Genomic DNA, 23,767 nt, shown 5'->3' on the forward strand with positions numbered 1-23,767 from the left:
TGTTTTAGATTTATTTGTTTACCACTAATTATTATTTATTAACAAAAAAATAATAACATGGAAAAGGTACCATAATTTGTGGGAATATCATTGTGAATTTTTTAATATTAATGCCAATTAATAGAGTGAAAATATTGGCACTCTTAACATCATCCCCCACTTTTGGTACCTTTTTCTCCCTTATGTTAAGTAACGCTTACTGCAGACAGTTAAAAAACTCTTGTGTGTTGAAACTATGAAGGTACGATAATATTTCGATACAATATTATCATAAACTTTATCGTTTTAAGTAAACTGTTATCGTCATTCAATCGATGAGCTATTGTAAAGTTATCATAATGTCGGAGGTTTTTTAAGTAGAATTGCAATGTCAAAATCTTGATTTTCGATAACGCTTAATATAATTTTTTTTCAATATTTAGCAAAGGTTGGAATTATTTTGTTCTATCTCCCATTTTTAACGTTAGGAAAAAATGGTTTTTCATTTTTAGTAGGTATTCACTTTTAAAATACACTTTATTGCTATTTTTTTTTTCTAAATAATTTGGGAAAGGCATGAGAAAAAACCAGCTTTTTAATTCAATTAGTTTTTAGTTGTTTGTATTCATGCTATTATTTGGTTAAGCCCTAATTTCTGTGCAGTCTTTGTTATTTTGTATTTCATGAGAGCGTCTATTTTAGCTTTTGATAAAAAATTTTTTGGCCATTACTTCTTCTTTAATCAACCTACTACCTCAGACATGACCAGTGTTGATTGCTAAGTATCACATTTTGTCTATTACTCAGGTCTACAAAAAACTTTTTGCATTAAATTTTACACTTGCTCTCACATAAATTTAATACGCTGAATTCAAATCTAGCATTAGAGTTGTATGGCGAGATACAACTTTTTTGCAATAAATAATTTTTTATTTTGCAAAACATTAGAAGTAATTCTGAAAAGCAGATTTGAAATTCGTTTGGAAATGTTAGGATGCTTAAAAAGATTTAGATTGTTTACAAAATTAAAACAAAAATAGAAAGTAGATGAAAACAAATGTGAACTGTTTAAAAAATGAACATTTTTAAATATCAGAGTCAAAAACAAAATAATGCAAACTTTAGTTTTAAAAACGATTGAAGACCATTGTTTAAATAAAAAATATTGAAACAGGAAGAAACTTTACATGTTGCTCTTTTGTTTATAATATTTCCTGAGTCATCTTGCTTGATGCTCTAACAGTAGTCTGCCATTATGTATTTATCCCATCGTCCTTGGTAATGATCTTCGATTGTCTTAAGATCTTGGTGCAACCACTCTCCTTCCTCTTCACTCACATCTCCAAGATTTTCAGGAAACTAATCAAGATGACTATTTATAAATTGAAGTTTTATACTTATTTTGCATCTAAGATCACAAAAGGCTTTCAACAATTTATCAATTAAATCTGCATAGTTTTATGCTTTTTTATTTCCAAAAAATCTTTCACAACAACCGCAAACAACATCCAAGCCATTTTCTCTTTGCTTTTCATTTTTTTAATGAATTCTTTATCATTTATGAGATAACAAATTTGTGGCCCATTAAAAACACCTGCCTTTTTTTTTCTCTTTTAACAAACCTGCTAATGCTGTAACTATGTACAGAAATTAATCACTATCATGACCAATTGGTACAGAAACAAAAATATCGCCATTGCGCAAAATTACACATTAAGGCTTCGCTTTTAACTATCGATAAGAAGTCTCTATTCTGTTGAATTACATACAGAATTACCGCTTTTTAATAGGAGACCAGAAATATCTTGGCAGAAAATAAATAAATTTTTTAAAAAAAGTTAACGAAGGTTTAATCTCTTGTTCTAAAGAAAGAAACGTTTGCAAAACTATCAAGTGTGTTTCTTTCCTTTAATCCAGACGCTAATAATTCTGCTGCTTGATTAAAAAGTCCTAAATCACGAACTAAGTCATTCAGTTCAATCTGACTAAAACACTGAGGTAAATTGAATTGTTTAGCATCAGATGAGAAGTCTTCCAAATCTGATATATATTCTTCTATTTCTGTAGCAGGCATGGTTTTTTCATCTTCTGACAAAATAAACTTTTAAATATGGGAACTTGAATCTCAACAGAATATTGAATAAGTCTAATAGCAGAAGGAATGTTGAGATAAGCTATTTTTTGACTGATTTTGTCAATACCAGTAGTATTAACAAGACAAAAAAAGCAGTCGTCAATGTGGTTAAGTGGTTCTCTCAAAACCATGGGGACTCCAAATGGTAAATTTTTTCTTTTTTCTTTTGTCCAATCTTAAAAAGTTTCTTCACAAATACGGCACACAGTATGTGAACCCCACTTTTTGTCTTTGTCACCAAGTTTAATATCGAAATACAATTTATATGCTAGTTTTATAAAATTAGTAATGTTTCGTCTTTATCGAACAAATGTAGAGGAGTCACAGATATATTAGAATGAGTTAGGTTAATGCTTGCACTTATGTCAATTTGAATTTGATCTAAAAAAACAATGACATGGTTAATTATTTTCATAACTATTGAATGAAAATACCTATAAAAAAGGTAATTTTAAAAAAATTAAGAAATTGATTATTGCAAAAAAAAAAACTAGAGCTTACCAACAAAAACAGAGCTTGTATTTAAACTCAGCGTTTAAAAATACACGAAAATTAATTTAAATATCTTATGCAACAGAAAAAAAGTTTTTTTGTTGACCTGTGTCATCATAGACATAATGTCCAGCTATACGACTGATCTTCAGACAACGGAATACAACAATTATAAAGCTTTGTTGACGAACAACCTGCCAGATGATTATGATTATATAAGCAATGAGTAGTACGCCTATGGTTTAATTAGTGCAATTCAAGATGCACTAGTGCTGGTAAATCACTGACAGATAAATTTGGTTTAAATCACCATTAATAGGTAAAAAAATAAGTTAAATGTTAATAAAAATTGATAACTAACAATAACTAACAATAAATACATGTTGATATGGGAGAGGGAGGAGCATTGGTACAGAGGCAAATATTCACTCGTTTTAAATCAATTTCAACTTTTGCATGCAGGTACAAAATATTAATTGTAATCACTTCTTCCACAGAATAACTATAGATTACCTTTTAATTATTTTGCTGCTAGGTTGATTTTTTTCACGTTTGAATACGCTTCTTTTGTGTACTTTTGAGTGTTTTTTAATGTTTTAATTTGCTCAACTTAAGTTTAAACCTAAAACTTAAAAAAAGTAATTAAAAAATTAAAAATCTTTTACCACATAAATATTTCACTTTGAAGCATTCTCTCGAAAAGGGTGAGGATTGTTACATTGAAATTGGAAAGCATTATTACTGAATTTTCAATTTCTGTTCTGTAGATCGCATACATACTTGACGCAGTGCGGTAAAATATATTTTTTATCTGATTTTTTTTGAAATTCTATTTTTTTAAATTCTTGTCAAAGCGTACCAATGCTCCCCCCTCTCCCATGTGCAAAATTTTAGACTGCTAAAATTCCCAAACGTTTTTGATTTTCGGCCGGATAAATTCCAGCAGCTTTAAAACAAATAACTAGTATTAGTATTACTAGTTATTGATACTTCTTATACAACGGTGTCAGAAGCAAAAAGATTTTTATTTTTTGATTGGAAAAACAGGATTTTACAGTCATCAATGCAACGTTCGCCACGTGTATTTTTATGACGCCTTTTATTATTGCAGAATTATTTCATTCAAAAGGAATATTAATTTAGGGAATATTTATAAAAAATTATTGTTTTTTATTATAAGAAATTCTTTAGTAACTAAAAATAAATTTCGTTTATGTCACAGGCTGACAATTGATTAGCAATTTATACATTCATGGAGTAATCTTTTTTTTAGCTGAGTAATCCTTTCTCTTACCCAACGTTGATGGAATATGCCAGTAGACGTAAGCAAAATTAAAAAAAACAGCAGAGGGATAATACAAAAAATACGAAGTATTAATTGAATGGAAATCCAAGCCCATGCCGTTCAATGTTTGATAAGGATCATATTAACTAGACCCCAAAATTAAAGGTCCTATCGCCCTTAAAAAAAAAAAAATCAATATTTTAAAGTAAAGATAAATCATCTCTCACAAATCAGTCAAATTTTCTCATTCATTTATTTTAAACGTTATAATGGTTGCTAATCCCTAATTTCTGTCAATTATATTTTGATGCGCAAGTATCACATGACAGCATGCACATCTACAAGGATGTTGACATCTTGTATTTGAGTGTGTTATACTAATAAAAAGTGTATGTTATATTAAAAAAATATCAAACAGTACGAATTCTCTAAATACCAGTAGTAATTTATTTAATGAAATTTTCGCTGGATTATGGTTACCAGCGTCTGGAGCTCGTAAAATTATTAAGTTAAAAATACAATTTAAAATTAACTGACGTTCGCAGTTGAATGACTTCTTTCTTTTTTTTATTTTTTCGTAAACACGTGAAAAATCTAGTCCAAGTTTAATTTTAACAAATTGGCTATTATAGAAATTAATAATGCCATTTAGAGGGGAACATTGGTGCTTCTTTATTTCAATATTTTGTCTCTAATTTAAGAGCTTTAGTTTTCTCCCAGTTTATTTCTACTGAACATGACTCACTATGTGTGATTATTGCAGACTGATGATGCTTACCCTCATTTGAGCTTTTTGATGTCGTTGACTTCGAGTTCTATTTTGTAACTTAGTTTCGCCCACGTATTTTTTCAAGCGGTTACATTCAATTAAATAAGTTGGCTACCCAGGTTGGCTATTGCGTGGTAATTTAGACTTTTTTTTAATTGTTGGTTGTGATCTAAAATTAGCATTGATTTAAAAACTACTCTATATCAAACTCTTCTAAATATTTTCCTTGATTTTGGGAACAGAAATGGTATCCACGATAATGATTCTGTATGGAGGACGTTCTTTATGGGCCGTTATTTGGTTTGCAATACTTTTCAGTTGGCTTTTGTTGTAACCATTTTGATTGAATACTTGAATTAGAAAAGATATCTCATTTTGTAAATGTGAATCACTGCTAATGGAGTAAACTCCGTGAACCTCCGTGAAAAAACTATAGGGCTAAAAGTATTATGGCCATGATTTTAGTGAGGTTTAATTTGAATATTGTAATGGCTTCTTTCCTGTAAACTTTATAACCGTAATTACCTTTATTATTGTTCGTTATCGTTACATCAAAGAAATTCAAAGTTTTATTTTCGCTTTCGATTTTAAATTTATTTTGTATTGCAAAGTGTTGTTTGTTCAAAATAACTTAGAACTGCTCTGCTCCTGAATTTTTGAAAATCTAGCATGATTATCAACAACATGCTCTAGATAGGATTTTAAATCAAGAAGAGGATTTAAAGTAGTTTCAAAGTAGGGTTCTTTAAGTGGAACTAAAAGAACAGGTTTACTACATCAAATGAAATTTGAACCTCATTTTTTTCTTTATTCCGTGAGTTTGCTTTGTTAATTAAGTCAAAAGAACTTTTCAACTGTGTTTTGTTTTTGTTTAAGACAGGTTGTATTGTCTTCACTTAGTAGTTAGATACTCCATGGTTTTAGGTGCCGATAGTTGATACTGATATTCTCATCGGGTAGGATTTTTCAGGCTAGTGAGCTTTAATTAGACCATACATACGAGATGAGATGAGGTCACTTGGATGTATATTATCGTACTCAGTTTTTAAAAGTCGTTGCTTTTTATTAAGTTGTGAGAGATAGGTTCTGATTTTAGTGGCATAACTATAAGTAATATCCTCACTTAGAACTTTTATTGGAACAATTTGTTGTCGAATTTTTTCTTAAGTTTTTTCGTGTTCTGTTCTAACAAAACCATTTCCTTTATCAAACGGATGTTTGATAAAGGAAATGTTTGCTTTCCTTAATTTCTTTAAGAGCTTTCCTTTGTTCTCTTGTTAAGTTTTGGCTTATTTTTTTGCCCATTTTAAGTTTTTTTAAAACATTTTTTCTTAAATTCCGTGCATTTTCAATCTTGTTGTTATATTCCAGCTTTAAAACAAAAGACTCTGCTATTACAATAATATCCATATAAGAGATATCTCTCAAAGAAGGTACAAAGTGTGGACCGAGATTAAGAAGATCGTTTTGGTGTTTCGGGATATCGGTACTGCATAGATTTAAAAAGCGTTCTTAGGGCCTGTTTATATAGGAGCGGGCTGGCTCGGCAAATAATATTATTAATATTATCTTTCCATATAAACAGGCCCTTAGTATACGTGGTATATTTGCCGCTTTTGTTATTGCGCTTAGTTTTAAGCTCATTTTGAAGAACGTTAAACTTTTTGAATAATCTTTCTTTTGAAAAAAAATCACCACTAATCGTGGTGAAAAACTGAAAGAAGATCATACAGTTCACCTTAAAAAACAGCAGCGCTCAAAAATACTATAAAAAAGGCAGGAGCTAAAATTTATGATTCACAAAGACACATTGTTTGCTGCATATCTTCAGTTTCTATAGTCATAACATAGGTCACTTCCAAACGACTCTGAATTCTAAGTAGAATCAGCATTAAGTGTAACAGAACGCATTTATACTGATGAAGGCGAAATATTCGTGAAATGTAGAATAAAGTACTAGCTACTATTAAACGTATCAAAATGGAAGATTTTATTTCTATGAAAAATTTAGCCAAATTGATTACGAATAACTAAGCGAATAATGAAAAGTATCTTAGCTCAAATGTTGTAAAAAAAATCTAAGTAAATAAGAATCATTTTGTTAATGAAGGGTGAACTTTGTTAATGAAGGGTGAAGTTTATTATATTGAAGAGTAAGAAACTAAAATTAAAAAGGTGGTAAAGGATAAAAACGAGTTCTTCAAGAAGTTGAAGTACCAATCGGTCATAAGAATGGAAAAACCTTATCAATAGAAAAAGTGAAAGATCTTAAAGACAATAAAGATGCACAGTATCTTTTTAAGTTTTGATCATTGGTTAATAAGACTTTGAAGATAATACTGATGGATTTGGTTTATCTATTGATTTTGAATTTGAACAAAATGATGGGTAAAAAAATTAAAATGTTGAATAAAAATCTCAAAACCTTTCCCACATTACTTTTTAGAAACTGTAATAGTATATATATTTTTTAAAATATTAATCATATGGAATTTATTCATATTTTTTCACTATATTCATTCTTTAAAAGGGGTCAAACTTTTTTTTTACCATAATTTTGTCAGTTTTGAGTCAACTATAGCTGGTAAAAATAATATTAAGTGCTAAACTGCAATGCGAATCACCTGGAAAGCAATTTTAATGAGGAACAACCACATTGATGCAAAACACCAATCATTTTTTAAATTAGTGAAAACAAGTAGAACAACACACATACAAAAAAAAAATCAGTATATTACTAAATATTGCAGAGTTTCTTTTGTCTGTAAGCTCTGCTTAGTTAAAGCAACTCAGCATAAAATGAAAAACGTTTAAAAATTTAGTTAAGCAAATGGCTTACCTCTTAGTAACTAATGCAAACGTTGGTAATATAGAAGCTGCATAACCAAAAAAAATGATGCATCTCATTAACGACTATATTTTGGTAAAAATAAAATAAAACAAAATCATGAATGTAGATATTTGATTATGCTCAATTCGTTTTTAATAAAGGGATTGAATTAACAAAACGTTTTTTAAATGATTATGTTTTAAGTAAGTAATATTAAAAATCAACTACAGATTTAAGAATTTTCGAATTTTCGAGTTTTTTCCAAAACATTTTTTAGAAAAATGATACTGCATGGTGCAGATGGTTTGCATCATGAAAGTATTCTAAAATTAACACATTTTAAACATCCATCTGTTCCAAAGTGAATTCAGATGACAAATTTTTACAGCCCCTTAAAAGTATTTAAATGAAAACAAGTTTTTAGCTTAATTTTAAATGAAATTCCTTTAGTAATAAAATTGTTTTACCTTTTAATGTTTCAAAGGTATAAGTTTTAATAACTGTTCTTTAAATTGATTTCCCATTAGTTGCAGTTTAAACAACTAACAAATAACTACAAAACAATCCAAGTGATAAAACATGTCAAAAGTTTTTTGCTCCAAACCAATACAACAATTAAAAATAATTCAAATTAAAAAAAAAAAAATTAGATATAACATGTGTAGAGTGAATGAAATACATAAAATATAAATATTTAACTAAAAAAGTTCTTATTAACTAGCATAATGTTTTAAAGAATAGAAAACATTTGTTTTTTTCCGCAGACTAGACAATTAGAATAAAAAATGTTGCAAAGTGTTGGATAGAATATTGAGTAATGTGTTGCATAAAACATTGGCAGCAAGATTAAAACTAACTTCATTTTAATCATAATTCTTAGAGTTGTTCAAAAATTAAAGAAAAAAGAAATTGAAAACATACAAATTCTCTATTTTTACAAAGAAAAATCTAATGACTCCAGCAAAAAAAGATATAAAGACTTTGAAAAAGATTATTTCTCCATTCATAAATATAAAACTTAGGAACTTGTTTTTGTTAGAACCGATGCTAATATTTGTAATTAGATTGTTTGGTTGTGGGTGTCTATTATTAAAGAAATAAAGCATGGTACATTTTTTTTCTAGAATTTCCTGACAAGCAGTTATTATAATAATGAAATACAAAGTTATACAACTAAACTAAATTTATATGACCTTTGACTATGTTTTTGCATGAATCTGCACTTAATTCTCTATGAATCTGCACTTAGTTAAAATGTCCACGGTTTTATAACTAGTTTTAGTGGGATATATTGTTATGTCAGGGGCATATACTGAGCAAAAATTTGCATATTTAGTAAATTTGTTACTCCTTTATTGGTTGGGATTTATTTTTTAGCGTTTAAAATATGATCATCTTACTCTTTAATTTAGTTCCTATAATACAATGAAACAAAAAATTTAGACAACATATGGGCTCAATTGAACAATTTTGAGAGGTAGCTAAGTTTGGTGAAGTTTCTTGCATTCAGACCGTTGGACTCTTATGGGTCCCTATTTGTATTCTTTCAGTGTAAAAGTTATTTCAAAAGCTGTTGACTGGTTGAGTTTCAATATTTTAAAAGTTATTGCAGATGTAAGATAGTTGAGAATATTTTTTTGATTAATTGAGCAATTCCTCTAACAATATTATCATAACAATTTAAGAGTTTACTGTGATAAATAACAATTTTTAAATGTTTCAAGTTAAATATTTTAACACTCATCACTATATACGACTGATGAAAATACCTTTCCTATTTTTTTTTTTTAGATTAATTTCTGATCAAAAGTGTTATTTATGGAAAAAGAAACAAGTTCTCAAAACCAGTTGTGTCTTAGGAACTTTGTGACCATATTAAAACACAGCTGCTGTTATTGCGTATAGCATTTGGCTCATCCTCCATCACCATCTTGAACTGCAGGAAACCATAAAGACAATTAATAAAAAAAAATAAAAACAATAAAGAAAATTTAAGACAACTGTTTGCTGTTCCAAACACTTCAATCGTAATGTTTTTGCTAAAATCTAGAATCCTAAAGGGAAAATATAAAAAATAAAAAACCAAGTTAAAGAAGGCATTTGAAGAATGGTGTTTTTTCATGAAAAACAGACTAGATAATAATGTTAATGTCAATCATGGCAATAATCTAAACATGAAATCAGCTTTTTTTAAAAAAATGAAGAACTTTTATTAGCATAGCAAAAAAAGAATGATGAGGATTGATGGCTGGTCTAAATGATTATCTTATTACAAAAGCGATAAAGCATTTGAAAGAGACGAGAAAATACATGTTGAGCGACAGCAAGTAAAACAGCTTGCAGATTCTACAGTGCGATGTTTATGCAGTTAATGGTGCTGACTCTCAGATATCACATAATTAAACAAACAATCGGTTAAGTTTTCCAAGTCTGTATGAGAGCCAACTCCTCTCCAATGGTTCAACTCTGCAAATGCCCAAACTAGTAATAAGACCTAAGAAGCTCCTTTTTTATAGAAGCTCCAAATATATATTTCTAGATATTATTATAAACACTTTTTTACAAAACATGGAGCAAATTTTACTTTTAAGTTTTAATAGTTTGTTAAATATTATATGAATTTTGAAGGGCATGATGAAATATAGAAAAGTAACAATAAATTCTAAATTTTGTTTTAGTATTTTGCAGTGATCTAGAAATTTTTAATCTTTGAAATAAAGTGCTAATAATCTGTAACAAAAATGAAACTACTATTAGTACTTTCCCTTAGTGTCATAATAGAGATAGATGCCCAGCCATTATCATGAACTTATGCAGTGATGGTACATTAGGCAACAAATGAAAATATTACGAAAACATTAGCATATTAATTATTTTACATTTGGTTGAAGAAAAATCCTATCCATTTTGAATTTAAATTAACAATCCAAAGGCCAATTTTAAATTGAAGTTTTATTTATTGTAACCTAACTGATATCTATGAAGAAAGTAGGACTATATGAGGCTTTGTTTACTTATGATAATGAACAACTTTAGTCTTGCAAAGCCATCTCCAAAGAAACTGACTCTTCACATGCTTTCATTGTTGCCTCAGTAGATGCCGTAATGAGGCTTGCATGATGATGGGGATTAACTGAACTAAGATGTGCTTGTACTGATGATGTATTGTATTGTAGCTGCCGAATTACTTAATCACAATATTTGCACTTGCTAAAGGCCTCTCTTTTAACTTTGTTCACTAAAGCTCTTCGAAAATATTCCCACAAAGGCCGTTTTTCAATTATTCACTGATTATTTTTTGAGAAAAAAATTTTCAAGATGCTTAAAAAATCAATGTCTTTGTTTTCGAAAAAATTTAACCAGTGCTGCCAGATTTTTTAGATCAGCAAACCAATATCTCTTTCGAACCAATGAAAGCTGGTTAGAAAAAATACCATCTGGCAACGCTTTAAACTGCCAAGTTTACCTTGGTTTCTTATAATCAAAGGTTTATCAAACGACTATTGCTTTTAAATAACAACTATCGTTACCCATAAGTTGTTTATCGTTACGAAAAACGATTAAAAAATCGTTGTCAGTTATTTAAAAACGAATGTCAGAATTATCGTTTTTTATCGTCAAAAAGCGACAAAAGCGAAACGAAAATTGGATGCTTTGTTTTTTCCGAACGTTCTTTTTAATTTCATTCTCCCTCCTCACAATATATTGAATTACGTCTGTTTTACAACAATGGTGTTGGCTACTTTAACTGTTATATTTATGTTTATGCTGACTATATTAGTTGTTTTATGTAAATCTTGTTATTTTACCCGTTGCTCTAATTTATGTTTATGGAAAAATAACACTGAATTAATTTTATCATTTACAAATAAAACAATTACAAGTTAAAAAGTATTTAAGCTTTTATCAACCTTTGTTTTATCCTTTCTATTTCTTTTATTTTCTTTTTTTTTTTATCGTTAAGTTCTTGACCGTTTTTGCTTCAGCTCATAGTCCTTATTAACTGATCCATATTTTTAAGTTCAGATTCCATCTGATAATCATGCTTTTGTTTTAAAAACTTATCGTCTAGGTTTGTTGATGGTGGATGTGTTGGTTCAGGAGGCAGTTATAAAGGTCTTAGCTCTTCTTCACTAAGAGTCTCCTCTTCTTCGTTTGAAGTGTCACTTGGCGTGCCACAACACCTTAAAATTATTCCATCATATCATTATCTTTACATCATCATTACATCATCAGGTTTAGGGTTTACAAATACAATATTTCAACATCATCACTCGATAAATCTGCCAGGAATTAAGGTTCAGTGGTAAACCTGGGACTTTTTGGATGTCTTTCGATTATCAGTTCTTTAAACCGGGTACTTCAGCGTTGTATAAGTATTGATGTTGCAGGGCGATAAACGTAAATTTATATCATTCATGAATAGTAACAAAAAAACTCATCGATTGAGTCTTACATTTACTCAAGACATCTGTCAAGAAAAATTTCCCCTAGTCTTATTATTATAGCTCATGCTATTGTTTACCTAAGACATTCAAAGCTTATTCTTTAGTAAGTAAAGAAAAAAAAATTCCAAGTAAAAACTTAGTTCTGCCTAAAAAAATTTTAAGAATTCTATTTAAAATAATTCGCTACTGCAGAATCGTTTTCCAGTGATTATAACCAAACCTAAGTTAAAGGTTAGTCAAGCGCATCCATGACTAAAAGATCATGCAAATCATGCTACTTTGGTAAATTTGATTACAAAATAAGTTTTCAAAAATGACTTGCCATTTAGAAATGTTGAAAGTCAAAATTTCCATTAAGTCATTCAAAATGTTACAAAAAGAAAGATATATTCCAATTTGTGCACAAACAGTGTCTGGCTCATTAATACCAAGATGTAAGAGACAAAGTCTGAAAAATTGAAGAAACAATTTTACATAGACAAAGAGACAATGGATCGGAAGCGAAAAAACACAGAAGAAATAATGTCATCAATGATAGCTCAGGTTGCAACCTGAGCTATCATTGATGACATTATTATATTGTCATACAGTGACAATTCAGTTTACAACCTGAAGCCAAATCATGATGAAAGTAATGTAATTATAAGCCTGGTGAAAAGTCTAAAACACATTTCAGTATTTTATATCACAATGTAGTTTAAGCAAAAGCAAAACTTGTTTCGACAATTTCGACTAATCTTTTGTGAACTTCCAATGACTTTTGATCCGGCATCAAATACTTGGCAGGCTTCAGGACAGATTGTTAAGTACTGGAGCACGTGTTAAACAATACATCATTTCCTCCACCCAAGATTTTTAAGGATACAACCTTTTCGAAATTGGAAATTATGGAACAATAAAAGTAATCCATACCTCAACTGCGTAACTTTGATTAGCCAAATTCTAGCTTCTCAACTAAAGTAGACGCAGCCCTGCTGCAAAAAGAGCAACACACTGTTAAATGAAGATTATTTCTCTTCTGAGTGAAGTCAAATATAATGTGGATGATGAATATAAAAAGAAACAACGGAAATCCTACAATATTGGTATAATAAACGCCTAAAATTGTCATATATTTTAGTCACTTCAACCACAAGTGAGATAGTATTCTTATAAAAAGTTAAATAGAATACAGATACTAGTGTGTATAAAAGAGATTACAATGGAGTTTATTAGAATATTGAAAACTGTTGATTAAGGAGTGCATGAATAACGTAAATTAATCTGATATTTACATTAATTTCACATATTTTTCCGAAGGTAAGGATGACGTGATTTCAATTAGTTGAAAGTTACAAAACAATCATTCTGTTTCGAATAAAATAAAATGATTTGAAGAACACTAACAAAATACACTTCAAATTATAATAAAAAAGAAATAATATAAATAAAGCTATATTCACGAGAACCGATTAAAAATTCTCAAGTGTTATAACATTTATTGAATAGAAATCGTGAAATCAAGTATATGATTTATGTAATAATATCGCTTATGATTGGTATAAATTTGTTTAGATGACTTCATTTGCTGCCTAATTTAGTATCGAGAAACGTTTAGGGACTTTGCAAGATAAGTACTTAGTAAAGTAAGATTTCCTATTCCGCCCTGATTTTCCCTACACGAGATGTTACGAAATCAGGCGTATTAAAACTAGAATTTGGTGCCCAAATAACATATTCTGGAGAGACCATTATTACGGATTTACGCAAACGTATTGTCAGCTAGTTCCAGATCCAAAGTTTTCACCCAAAAGCTATTTTTATTTTGTCGGATCTCGTTTTCAAGTGCAATCATTTTCAAAATGCTTTATCTTCAATAAAGAATATCTTAAAAATAATTAAAGGTAAAATTGAGTTTTCGTTGATGTCACAGTTAAAAGCAAAATCTAAAAGCGATAAATATCAAAAACTCTCTAAAGTTACTGTTCACCTTACTGAACAAAAACTTAGTGACATAAGGAGCAATTGCTTTTTAATTTCCACCACCATTTCCAAATTTTTTATTTTGTGTTTACAGGTCAAAGTTTCAAAATTTACAGCTGAGATGACGGTAAGCAAAAGTTAACGCCGCTGCTTATTCCTTTTATTTTGTTAATAGCTCAAAATGGTTACAACCAATCACTTGAGTAACGACATATTTTAATAAAACTAATTAATGACATCTTTAACGTTATTGTAGCTGTAACTATGGTCGGTTCGCCCACTACCTTTTTTTACGTGTTAGCGGACATCATTCAAAACAATAAACGTTTTATTTTTTAATACATAAGCAAATATTTTATTGATTAAAAATTTACTGATTAAAATTTTCTAAATTTAGTCAAAGCCATTTAAGAATCAATAAATGTCGGACCGTCAATTATAAACGTCAATATTGGATTGATTATTTTCGGTTATATAAAGCTTTTAAAAATAGACTAAAGGTGAAAAGTTACTCACTTATTCGTACATGTTTAAAAGGATCGGAATCGAACTAAAGTAATTCTAGGAAAAGCTGAAATTATGTTGGTACGTATATTTATGCTTTTATACTTTATCGGCGAGACTAAGGTAAAATAAGCCATTTCTAACTAAAGCTGTGCTCTATGAAAGAAAGAATGGAAAAAAGCAATTTAAAGGCGTTTTTCTTTAGTGCAAGGAAACCACTTAGCCGAAATGACGATAAAAGTACAGCAATAATTGCGCTCTAGCTCAACGTACCATTTAGAAACAAATGTTTTTGCAGGTCAAATAGCTACAGCTTAAGGGTAAACTGATCCATAATCAATGAACAAATATTGTCATTGGGTTAAAAATCAAGATTTTTTCGTTTTTCTATTCATCAAGCTTACTGGATTAGCCATTCAATGAATTCTGAATATACATCTTGTGGATTTTTTATTCAGAAATTAGATTTCAGAGTGTAAATTCTGACAAAAAAGTCTTATTCAGACAGCGCAACATATAAAAAAATCATATTCTTTTTTAAAAATCATTTTTAAGAGAATCTATGCATTATGTAAAGAAATGATTTACTGAGTGCGGAAGAAAGTTCATACCGTTTTAAAAAAACCTATTACTTTCACAATACAAATACATAGTAATGTCAATCAGCAAATAACTGCTATTAGAACTTACCATTTAGCTCCATTTAACGTTATACAAAGTATATTCATTACAAGCGCAAGAACCTTTTTTTCTTCGCTTAATAGCTAAAATAAACAGTGGCTAAGCATTTGAGGTAATTTATAACTAATTTATCTATTATTTCTATTAAGGGATTGTTTCCACAGTTCCACCGTTATTGAAAGTAATAACTTCTTTTCTTTTCTTTGTTTTTGCCTCAGGTTGACCTTTCTAACTTATTTTCTGCAGCAAAAATTTTGACGAATTACCAACTCATTCTGGTTTTTCTTTCAATCACCCAAACCCATGTCTTTTTAAACTTTATAAAATAAACATACTAGTCTATCTTACTGAAATGAATATTTTCTACTGAAAAGAGTTAAAATAACTTTAGTACTTCAAGAGGGGGTAGGATTACCATCTGACTGCCTTTACCACACATCTATCTGTCAATTTAGGCCTACCACAAAGGTTTTAGAAATAAATGTTAAAGTACATGATAGGATATATGTATGCTATTGTCTAAACTGATTAACTTATTTATGTTTTAAAAAGAAACCATGTTTGTTTTATTCACGCTCATTTACCACAATGTTTCCTACTGTTTAAATTATGACCGAAAATAAGCAAACTTGGATTAGTTATTATAATGCTTCATTTGATAAAGAGATGAATTTCCCTAAGAATTTGCAATATAAAAGATAAAAACTTATACATGCAAATAAAAATTATAATAATCACAAGAAAATATATTAACTTATTCTGTTTCAGACTAAAACATTCATTGTATTTTTGGTGTTGCTGGTGTGTGAATCAAACAGTAAATATCATTCTAAAAATCGTGCAGCTGTAAGAGTATCGTTTCTGGCTATAAATAAAAATCCTCCACATGGTGTTTCAGTTGAAATCAAACAAAATGGAACAGCCTTTGACGCTATCCTTGCTGCTGGACATATTAATGATTGTTATAAAATTAAGTACAAAATGTTCGGGGCTTTGGGCGCATATATAACTGAAGTGTGCGACGTCAAATTGGACGACACTAATTCGTATTATTGGTTTTTTTATGTAAATGGAAAAAGAGCTCCAGTCGGTGTTTCCAGCTACATCATGCAGAACAATGATTACATAACCTTAAGCTACGAATATTGGAATAGCACAAGTTCTCACTAATAGCAGTTTAAGTTTAAAAAAGAGGGTTGAGACACAAAAACAAACTAGATAGCAGCAAGACGGCGTGGTACTTCAGTTGATGTTTTGTTTTAAATGTTTATAAAATTTAATTTTGATTTAAATTTTTTAATAACAATTTTACTACTTTTTAAAAGATTTGCTTGAGCTAGAGAGTTTGTAAGAAAAAGTTAAATCTCTAATCAAGCTCAGTTTTTTTTGTTTCAGAAATTTTTTTCAGGGGCATAAATAAAAACGTTTTTGGTATGTTCAGTTTGAAGAAACTTTTGAATCCAGAAAAAAAGAAAAAAAAAAAAAAAATCGAATCTTTGAGGAAGCTTTGCAATTGTTTGTTTTGCTGAATAGTAAAAAGTTATAGCAAATCTCTAGTTTACTTCCGCAGAATGGTTGGTTTTACCAAAGTGTAAAACTTTACTAAAGTAACTAATATATATTTGCTTAACACACCAAAGGTTAATTGAAGGCCCATATCATTCAAAGCTATGTGTAAAACGGACCCTAAGAACGTAATTTATCTGATTTGAAAGTAAATAAATAAAATAACCATAGTCATTAGCTTTACTAACATAATAGCAATATATCATGCTTTATAAATTTATGTATACAAAGTTAAAAAAAAATCTATAGACTTATTTAAAGTTATAAGATTCTAAGTTTGATGAAAAACAACTTTGAGATCAACATACCTCAACACGCTAACCACTGAATATTTTCAAACACATTCTACAGTATTTGTACGGGAATATTCTTGCGTATTTTAAAAAAGGCAAAAAATAAAAAACATAAACTTTTAATAAACTTCAAAAAGCAACAGACCTGCCATTCATTTTATTAGGTGCTTGGTTGACTAGTAAATGGCTTTTGCAGACATTTTGATGTCATTTCTACATTGAAGAAATGACAGGCTAAAATTGCTCTTTTCTGCGGAATGTAGGAGAAAACAGGCGAGAGTTTTGTCCATAGGGTGATTTCCAATAAAACGAACAATTAAAACTCAGGTGTATTAGGACCGGTTTATTTAGTAAAATCTGTAGTACTCCATTAAGTACAGTGGTTGAAAATCAATGTCATCAAGATTATACAGTAATCTACACGTGAAAAAGAATTTATAATAGCTTTTCTCCAGTAGTTAAAGTCAAAGTAATATGCAATTTTTAATAGGTAATTTGTACTTGAAAAAAAACCATGGACTGCAAACATATGAAAAAATTTTTTGGTGGTTGCGTTAAAAGGTAGAAAACTTAGTTAACAATTGTGGCATGTTATAGCTGTTATGTTATCATATAGTATTTTATATTATGTTATGTTATAGCAATATTTTCTAAAAGTGAATTATCTATGGCTGAGCTCATACAATTGGTTTAGAAACTTAAAATTTTTTTTTTTGGAAGAGCACTATTAACATGTTTAGGAACTAATATTACAGACAGTTGAAGTTCCCAAACTTTTTTGATTATCGGCCCGATAAATCACATTAGCTCTAAAACTTGTACCTAACTCTTGCATTGAAAATTATTGATCTTTATCACAACAAGGAAAACAGCATTTTACAGTCATAAAATCAACGTATACCACGCTTTTTTTTTATAAGGCTTTATATCATCGCATAATGCGATTATTTCAATAAAAAGGATAAAGAAATATTAAAAAACAAAACAATCCATTTTTTTGTAAAGTCATTTCTTCAGCTTTTAAGAAAAAATTGTGCTTGTGTCACTAGTAAGCAATCCAATATTATTTTATATATTCATGGAATAATCTTTTTTTTAGTTGAGTAATCCTTTCTTTTATCCAACGTAGATGGAATAAGCCAGTAAACGTAGGCGAAATTAAAAAAACAGCAGAGGGATAATACGAAAAATACGAAGTATTGATTGAATGGAAATCCAAGTCCATGCCGTTCAATGTTCGATAAGGACCATGAATAAGCAATCCCCAAGATTGAAGGTCCTATCGCCCTTTTAAAAAAAAATCTCAATATTTAATAGCAACAAAAAACTTTACAATAGCCTAATGCAAAAACCACCAACAAGTATCCTTAACCTTTCTTTTGTTAGTTGGTGGTATTCCCTCCATCATTTATATATATATATATATATATATATATATATATATATATATATATATATATATATATATATATATATATATATACACACACACAAAATAACTTCATATATTTACATATTCAAGTTACCTTCCAACAGAAGATACAGACATTCCAAACCCATTGATTGTTCCAATAAGTTCAGGTTCAACACTGTTTCCCAAAAGTATATTAACAGCTACGAAGCATACGTTATTAGCAGTAAAAATAGAAACCTGAATGACCACAAGAAGAATCCATCGTAAAACGCTAAATAATTTAAAAGTAATAATTTGATAATACATGTACCAGAGGTCTATGAAAATATTATCAAAGTAAAAGTAGCAATAATGCAATTGATATTTGGATGGTGTTATGCAACAGTGCAGTTAAACCATTTTTTAAAAATGGAATACATTTTTGATGGGGTACACTATATTGAGTAAACTGCTGATTTATAAATTTAAAAAAATGCTTTTTTTTCATTATTGATTACACAGGTTCTAGCGCATAAAATGTTAAGCAACATTTAGTGTATTGCCGTATTGGCATTTAGCAAGTATTATTTCGCCAGTAATTTTCTTCTAGTGCGTTTAAAAGTCTCTTTTTGCTATTGCTTTGTATTTTCTTTTTTATTTATTTATTGGTATTCATGATTTAACAAGCGATGTCATTTTTTTATTCAAATTTAAAGATTTTCTTTTTCGTAGATTACTATAGTGACTAAAACTTTGTAAATATTTGAAAGAATTTCTCAAAACACAAATATTTTCTCTCAAGATATCTTTTTGATTTAACCATTATTATAAAACGTGTATTTCAGGATATAATCCAGACTGTTTAAAGGGATATTGCTTTTTAAACTGACAAAAAGAAAATTGAGTATGTATTAGAATCTTCTGATTTCCGTCAGCTGCAAAAAAAGTCTGATCAAAACAAACGTTACGTAACAGCTAATGGAAAACAAATCTTCTAGTAAAGTCTTTACAATAGATTTTAAAAAATTTGAAAAAAACTTTCACATTCCTAAGGATAGCATTTCATCGCGTACGATGTTTTAAAAAAAAAAAGTTACCGGTAGAGGAGAAAAACTTGAAAAAATTTAAAAGCTTGAGATTCACGTTGGCAATTTTGATCATAAATACTTTGAGAAGATAAAAAATGCAGCAATCTGGGGCACACAGGAAGTGGTATCTTACTTTAAAAAAATTTCAGAGCATATCAAGGCTTCAGTAAAAGAACTTATGATGTTGTGCGATTCTTGTAGAGGACAAACCTGCAGTATTCAGCTTGTTCTTGTTTTGCTGCATATCTTCGGTATCTGTTGTCAGGACTCACATCACTTCCGAACGACTCTGAAGTTGGAGTAAAATCAGTATAAAAAGTTTCAAAACGCTTTTATACAAATAAAAATTGTGGTCTTGTAATGGAGAATGTAGAACAATGAGCAAATATCTATTAGGCGCATCAAAATGCAAGTTTTCTTCTCTATCAAAAACTTAAATTCCTTACAAACCTAAATTCCTTACAAAACCTAAATTCCTTACAAGCGAAAACATGACCGAAATAAAGAATATTATAAAATAAATTTAAATAAAGAAGAAAGGTGATAAATAATAACGGGTGGATTATGATAACGAAGCGTAAACAGTGAGCATACTTTCAGTATGCTCACTGTTTACGCTTCGTTATCATAATCCACCATTCTTACTATCTAATGAAAAAGCGTTATCTATAAAAAAAAGTGAAAAACCTTAAAGTCTTTTTTTATCATCGGTAATTACATTAGAGTTTGAAGTTGATAATGACGGCTTTGGTTTAGTTATTCATTTTGATCTTGAACAAAGTGAAGAAGAACAAAATGAAAATACAGAATGAATACCTTAAAGTCTTATCCACATTACTTTTTTAGATACTGTAACAGTGTTTTGTTTTTGTTTTTTTTTGATAAGGATCAAATGTATTTTATTTGTATTATTTTCATTATGTTCTTTAATAAAAATTGCTGATGAAAAAAAAGATATTTAAGAGAATTAATTCGTTGTAGTAATATCAATTCAGTATCAGCGTACAATAAAAGAATAAGTTACGCAACTTTTTTTTTTTTTTAACATTATAAAAAATGAGCTAATTGGGATTTTGTCCCATAAAATATATTTTATCGACTCACTGTTCTATGATGAATTCTTTCATATAACAATAAACATGCAGTTCTTTATTTTCTAAAAAAAGCTAAACATTATTGCGAATCATCCGGAAACAACTCTGATGTGGTTGATCCACAATGATGCATAACACCAATCATTTATATTAATAAGGATAACAAGTATAACAACTAAAAAAAAGCAACATAGTATATTCTAATAAGTTAAAGTAACTGTGTAAAAGAAAAGACATTTTTAAAACTTCAGTTAAGCAAATAAATTACTTGTTATTGACTAATGCAGACGTTGGTAATGTAGGAGCTGCACATCCCAAAAAAATGATGCACCCCATAAACGACTATATATAGACAAAAAACAAATAAATGAAAATAAAAACATGGACGTAGACATTTAATTATGTTTATTTTGTTTTCAATATAACATCGAGATAAAACGTTCTTATAAATGAAAATGTTTCGGAAAAATAATTTTAAAGATTAACTACTAATTTAAACACTTCGAATTTTTTCAAAAATACTTGTAGAGAAATAATGCTACATGATATTAATGGTAGACAAGTTTTAGTGTATCAATTTTTATAGGCTCTTAGAAGTATTTAAATGAAATCCAATATTGCAATCCATTTTAGTAGTTTTTATGAAAAAAAGCTTTTAGCTCAGTTTTTGATAAAGTAAATTGTTTCATGAAATTCCTTTAACAATAAAATTCGTTTTACCTTTTAATGTTACAAAGACATAAGTTTTAATAGTTGTTCTTTAAACTGATATCTCAAAAGTTGCTTTTTAAATAACTGAGAAATTACTACAAAACAAAATCCAAGTAATTTAACATGCCAAACCTTTTTCGCTCCAAACCAGTACAACAGCTAAAAACAATATAAATTAGGAAAAGTAATAGATATAACAGGCAGTTAATAAAATAATGAAATACAAAGTTATAAAACTACATTGAATTTATCTGACCTTTGACTATGTTTTTATCTTCACTCAGTTCAAATATTTCTTGTTTTGTAAAAAGTTTTAGAGGTATATATTGATATAACAGGGGGATATACTGATCAACAAAATTTAGATTTAGTAAATTTGTAACTATTGGGTGAGATTTTTTTTTACTTTTAAAATATAATCATCTTGTCCTCTAATTTTGTTCCAATATATTAAATAATAAATGCAGACAAAATATGAGCTCAGTTGAACAATTTTCAGATATAGCTTAGTAATGATGAAGTTTCCAGCATTCGATTGTCAGACTCATGGAGTCATATTCGTATTCTTTCATTGTAAAAGTTATTATGTAAACTGTTGACTGGTTGAGTTTCAATATTTTGAATGTTATTGCAGCAGAATGACAATTCAGAATGTTTTCTTGATTATTTTGGCAATTCCTTATTATCATAATAGTTTATTATCATAATAGTTTATTATCATAATAGTTTATTATCATAATAGTTTATTATCATAATAGTTTATTATCATAATAGTTTATTATCATAATAGTTTATTATCATAATAGTTTATTATCATAATAGTTTATTATCATAATAGTTTATTATCATAATAGTTTATTATCATAATAGTTTATTATCATAATAATTATTAAGTTTGAAGAGCTGAATAACTGATTTTAATGTTTCAAATTAATGTTCTAAAACTCATCACTCAATATAGCTTATAAAAATAGCCTTCTTTCTTTTAAATAATCTAAAAAATTTTTTTTAGATTAATTAAAAGAAACAAGTTCTCAAAGCCAGTAGTGTCTTAGGAACTTTGTGACTATTTTAATAGGCAATTGGTGTTATTAAGCATGACTTTTAGGTTCTTTCTACATCACGATATTGAACAGCAGGAAACCATGAAACAATTGTTGGCTGTTACTATCAATAAAATATTAATGGCTTTCCAGAAATCTTGATATCAAAAATGTCTAACTAAACTCGAGAAGACATTTAAAAATTGGCGTTCTCTCTAAAAAAATGACTAGATTAGATATCTTTTTGATGTAGCTCTTGGCAATACTCTGAAAATGAAATTAGTTTGTAAAAAGATAACAAACTTTAATCAGCGCAGGAAAAAAAAAGGATGATGAGTATTGATGGCTCGAATAGATGAAAAGCCTGTTGCTGAGATAAGAGAGAAATCTAAAAGAGACGAGAAAATGCTTGTTGAGCAACAAGTCAAACAGTTTTCAGATTCTGCAGAGGTAAGTTTAAGCTGTCGGTGTAGATAACTTTCAGATACCACTATATAGAACTAATTATATTGGTTCTGTCTTTTTAGTTTTTATGAGAGCCACCTCTTCTCCTGCGGTTCAACTCCAGGAATACCGAGCATTTATAGAGACAACCTAAATTGAAATTGGGATTGAAGAGAAATCTAATGAAAGACACTAAATTTGCTATGTCTGATGCAATCACATCATTAAGATAGTAATTCTCAGTGCTACCTTTATCAAAAAAGTGCAATTCAAGTTACCCAGAGCAACGCATCATGCTTGCCGAATAAGTAAATTCATTTACAGTAAAAAAAAACCTTGATGTTCTAGGCTCAATTTAATAAGTGTCCTGTTGAACTTTTTGGCTAGGCTTTATTTTTTAGCAAGGCCATTAACCTATACTTTTATGGTTACTGCAATGCAAATTGAAGAAGAGCATGATAAATACCATACCAAAAGAATTACATTCGCACAGGATTCTTTTAAAGACATGAAGATGAAATATTTATCAGTAGGAGAAAAAGGCGGGAACTAGCTCGCTCCATTTTTAGACCATGTACTAACCATAAAAACCCTATCAATAGAATTATCTTTTCAGAAGTTAAAAACTGTAATTGCAACAGAACAACCAAATGTTTATATTGCAACCATATAAGCAAGCATTAAGACATGGATACAATTTAACCATTTCTTAGCCCTGAAAGGGTTAAGGCGCAGTGCGCTATAAACTGTAACAGAACTAGCAAGTTTTTCTATTGTAAGTGCTTTTTTTAAGTGATGACCATTAAGCAACCATTAACTAATGGTTAACTTTTATGCATGTTTGTTGAATTCTAAATGATTTTAAAAATCATTTAAATAATTTTTGTTGTAGCAGGAAAATGGAAAAGAAATATTCAAGATGTAAAAAAATAAGGAAATGAAACTATTTCTACGAGAAATGAGAAAGAAATGAGCACTTGTACTCCATATTGGACTTATTCAGTATCAAAAAAAAAATCTGTTATAAAAATGAGAATACTAGAATGTAATT

The 23,767-nt window shown here is 28.9% G+C and overlaps 2 protein-coding genes across 19 annotated transcripts in view; one reads left to right on the forward strand and one right to left on the reverse strand.

The window, feature by feature from the left end:
- The first annotated feature begins 14,343 nt into the window (after nucleotides 1–14,343).
- On the forward strand, nucleotides 14,344–16,518 carry LOC149890095 (uncharacterized). The gene is made up of 2 exons (XM_090083854.1): nucleotides 14,344–14,484; nucleotides 15,853–16,518. The coding sequence occupies exons 1-2, from the start codon at nucleotides 14,479–14,481 to the stop codon at nucleotides 16,252–16,254; spliced, it is 408 nt and encodes a 135-aa protein (XP_089939980.1). The 5' UTR covers nucleotides 14,344–14,478; the 3' UTR covers nucleotides 16,255–16,518.
- A 1,237-nt stretch (nucleotides 16,519–17,755) lies between these two features.
- The window catches only part of LOC149890096 (uncharacterized), a 42,016-nt gene continuing 36,004 nt past the window's right edge, over nucleotides 17,756–23,767 (reverse strand). For 10 of the 18 annotated variants that reach the window (XR_016451446.1, XR_016451445.1, XM_090083867.1 and 7 more), the window contains 4 exons: nucleotides 21,362–21,388; nucleotides 20,787–20,860; nucleotides 18,470–18,628; nucleotides 17,767–18,230 (listed from right to left, as the gene is read on the reverse strand). Coding sequence is in view for 10 of the 18 variants with exons in the window: in XM_090083867.1 (XP_089939993.1) it covers nucleotides 18,020–18,230; nucleotides 18,470–18,628; nucleotides 20,787–20,860; nucleotides 21,362–21,388 (471 nt within the window). In the remaining 8 variants the exon portion in view is untranslated. Of the gene's footprint in view, nucleotides 18,231–18,469; nucleotides 18,629–19,634; nucleotides 19,714–20,178; nucleotides 20,195–20,528; nucleotides 20,581–20,786; nucleotides 20,861–21,361; nucleotides 21,389–23,767 lie in introns of those variants that run through there. The other 8 variants (XR_016451441.1, XR_016451447.1, XR_016451444.1 and 5 more) reach the window with 5 other exon arrangements.

This window comes from Hydra viridissima, unplaced genomic scaffold (assembly GCF_058129835.1).
Source record: "Hydra viridissima isolate aposymbiotic clone 2 unplaced genomic scaffold, HvirCarnegie_v1 scaffold_4, whole genome shotgun sequence".
Taxonomy (NCBI): domain Eukaryota; kingdom Metazoa; phylum Cnidaria; class Hydrozoa; order Anthoathecata; family Hydridae; genus Hydra; species Hydra viridissima.